The 2,919-nt window shown below is 50.6% G+C and overlaps 1 protein-coding gene across 1 annotated transcript; it reads right to left on the minus strand.

Moving 5' to 3' along the window:
- Nucleotides 1–1,121: 1,121 nt before the first annotated feature.
- Nucleotides 1,122–2,850, minus strand: LOC104496865 (large subunit GTPase 1 homolog; the record flags this gene model as incomplete). Its single annotated transcript, XM_010140049.1, has 3 exons — nt 1,122–1,208; nt 2,060–2,146; nt 2,730–2,850. Coding segments are annotated over 3 exons (295 nt in total), but the record flags the coding sequence as incomplete, so codon positions are not given.
- Between the last annotated feature and the right edge of the window lie 69 nt (nt 2,851–2,919).

Consider the following 2,919-nt stretch of genomic DNA (forward strand, 5'->3'; position numbering starts at 1 on the left):
TATATATATAAAAAAAAAAAATCCATAAGCCTCATCCAGGGAGGCATTTAATAAGCTGCACGGGTACAAAGAGGCACTGAGCAGTTACAGGCATTCAAAGATCAGTACGAGAGAAAACTGATACCATGGTACTGGGGTGGGATACAGGGAAGTTACTGAATCACACCACTGGGAGACAGCTTGAAGCAAACACAAGACAACAGATCAAATTCTCTGACCAGGTAAGGGGCTGGATGACTCTCCCATTAGATTCTGAGATAGCATCCTCACTCTACGTGAAATAAAAAGCTCCAATAGGAGCAGAAAGGCACAATAACACATTCCAGCCACTTCAAAACGCACAACGCAAGTCACATCACGATACCCCACAGTGGATGTCCCGACCTAGCCCTCTCCCAGCCAACGGCCCAGCAGCAGCCAGTACAAAGGCACTTCTGTGAAAGGACTAGCTCACCATGACCTCACTAGTGAAGTATTTTTCAATTTTAGGAAAACCAGACGAGATGATCTCAAACTTAATTACTGCTGAAATTAAATGCCCCCGTTAGATTAACGCAGCAGATAGCACTCCCATTGTATCGCAGCTCAGCAGAGCAAACAAAGCTATTGCTGTGTCTTTTGCAGGCTGTTGTCTTTTGTGCACTGCTGCAATTTCTCTGCAGGGCAAGAGGCCAAAGACCAAGAGACTCTTTCTTTCCCACCACTATTTAGTTGATCTCCCTTGCCCCCTCCCCCGAACATCAGGCTGCAGCTGTGTGGTTGAGGAAGAGGGGAAATGGTTAATCTTGGCAACAGATCTCAGACACACTCTCAGAAGAGGGCCCCCCACCCCGAGCTACTGGAAGAGTCCAAGAGCAGCAGCATCTGAAGAATCATCAGAGTCCTGCAACGAACAACCTGCAGGATCACAGCGCCGAGAGCTCGCATGCGCCACAGCAGCTGCCCTTCTTCGCACCACATTTTGACCACTCCAAAACGAAACCACTCCAGTGATGACAATACATTAATAACTGCAATTGTTTTTTCCTGTGCTCAGTCACTTGCAGCTTCACTTGAAAGCTGCAATTCAGGAAAACACATTAAACATTACTTTAAGAAAAGCAGACGGTGACACACTTTACCTTCTTTCAATGACTCTCCAAAGCTGACGCCAAAATTCCAGGTTTCTTTCAAATGGGGTTAGAATTAACTTCTTTTCTTCCTCAAGGCTAAGGCAAAACAGAAAAAAAGGCATCATGTTTGGCCCTCAACAGGCAATAAAATAAGCGCACCACCAGTTCTTCCTTAGACCCAAGAGGCTTTAGTTTGAGAGAGAGCTCTCACATCAGACTCATAGAGGAGGCACTCCTCCTGCCAGTTTTGCAAAAAGATCAAGCGCCTGGGTAATCTGGTGTCAGTGGCTCCCGATGTGTCAGTCCTGATGGTGTCAGTCAGACTCCTGAGCATGCCAATGGAGAAGGGGTAAATGATGGAAAGAGCAAAAACTCATCAAAAGTCTGCCCAAGAAACTCCAGAGCCACAATAACAAACCAGCAAAGTTACCCCAAATGCCAGCAGTTCTTACTCAACCAAGTACCACCTGGAAAAGCAACAAATTGGGGATGGTACCCAAGACGGCCCAGCCCTTAGTTCGCCGTCACCACCGCATGAACCCCTTTACCTGGGGCAAGCAGGGGTTCACAGGGGGTGAGCAGACACCTCCTAACCCTCCAGGCCAGCAGATGCAGCGCTGGACCAGCACGAGCTGGCCCTACTCAGAGAAGCACTGTTGCTCTTGTAAGGCATTCACCACTCCTCCAGTTCACAGCAAGAGCGGACACCACACCCCATCATGGAGGATTTTAACTGTAAACAGCACGAGAACGTGTACGCACAAGATGGCTTTGCAGAGCCCACCACAACGACGTGTCTGGACTGGGGCTGGGAGGTCTAGAGCAAGTACAGGACGCTACTGACAAGATGTTAATTTTACAGGTCCAGTGAGGATAAACACAACCCACTGCTTCTTGTGTCTCCAAGTGCCACCAGCTGTTTCCCCAGACACACAAGGCACACTCACTGGGCAAGCTGTCGCCTCCACTCCAGAAAGCTCTCTCTCTCAGCTTGCTTCAGGTCCTCCGCACTGGTTGTTCTGTCCCAGCACGGCCTGTAAGAAGCACATTTGGCAGTGAATGGTCAGAAGCAGCAGTCAGACCAGTTATGCTAGTGCAATAAACATCCGTAGCGAACGCAGGCACCACATGTTCACCCACACGGAGAGGGTTATACCTCAGACAAGCATGCGCCTGTTTTCAGCAGCTTTAAGTACAGGTTTTCCTTTGTTCCTTCTAAGCTCCACTAGCCCAGAGGACACTATCCTACGCACACAAGAGCTCACAAAGCTGTTTTTTCAAGTTTCCTTTTTAAGAGTTGTACAGCATTTTAGATGGGGGATTCACCTCTCTGTCCACCATGCACAGAGCTCTGGAAACGCTCACTAGGTGTTATGGATGCACCACCTTCAGCAGCACCAGACTTTGAGCAGGAAACTCACACTATCCGGCGGGCGCTGGTGGCATCCACCTGGCAGGCAGGCAGGCATCTGGGCGCAGATCACAGCAGGATCACACAGGCCAGGCAGCGGCTTCCCCAGAAACAGGCAAAGCAGCAGGCTGCCCCCAGGCTTACAAACACCACGGGGCTGAGCCCACTCGGCAGAGAGGATCTGGGCCCAGCCCTGCAGAACTCACCTCCGTGGGATCCGCAGGAACTGCTGGTTCTCCTCATGCAGCTGCTGGACACGCTGGGCCTCGTGAGCCGTGAGCAGGCCCGTGCGGCTCTGGGCAGACACGATCTGGATGTTCAGATGCTCTGCAGGAAGAACGAGGAGGTCACCCAGAGAGCCGGCTATCTCTGTTCTGGCCCGTCACCCTGCTGGTC

This window comes from Buceros rhinoceros, unplaced genomic scaffold (assembly GCF_000710305.1).
Source record: "Buceros rhinoceros silvestris isolate BGI_N320 unplaced genomic scaffold, ASM71030v1 scaffold47377, whole genome shotgun sequence".
Taxonomy (NCBI): domain Eukaryota; kingdom Metazoa; phylum Chordata; class Aves; order Bucerotiformes; family Bucerotidae; genus Buceros; species Buceros rhinoceros.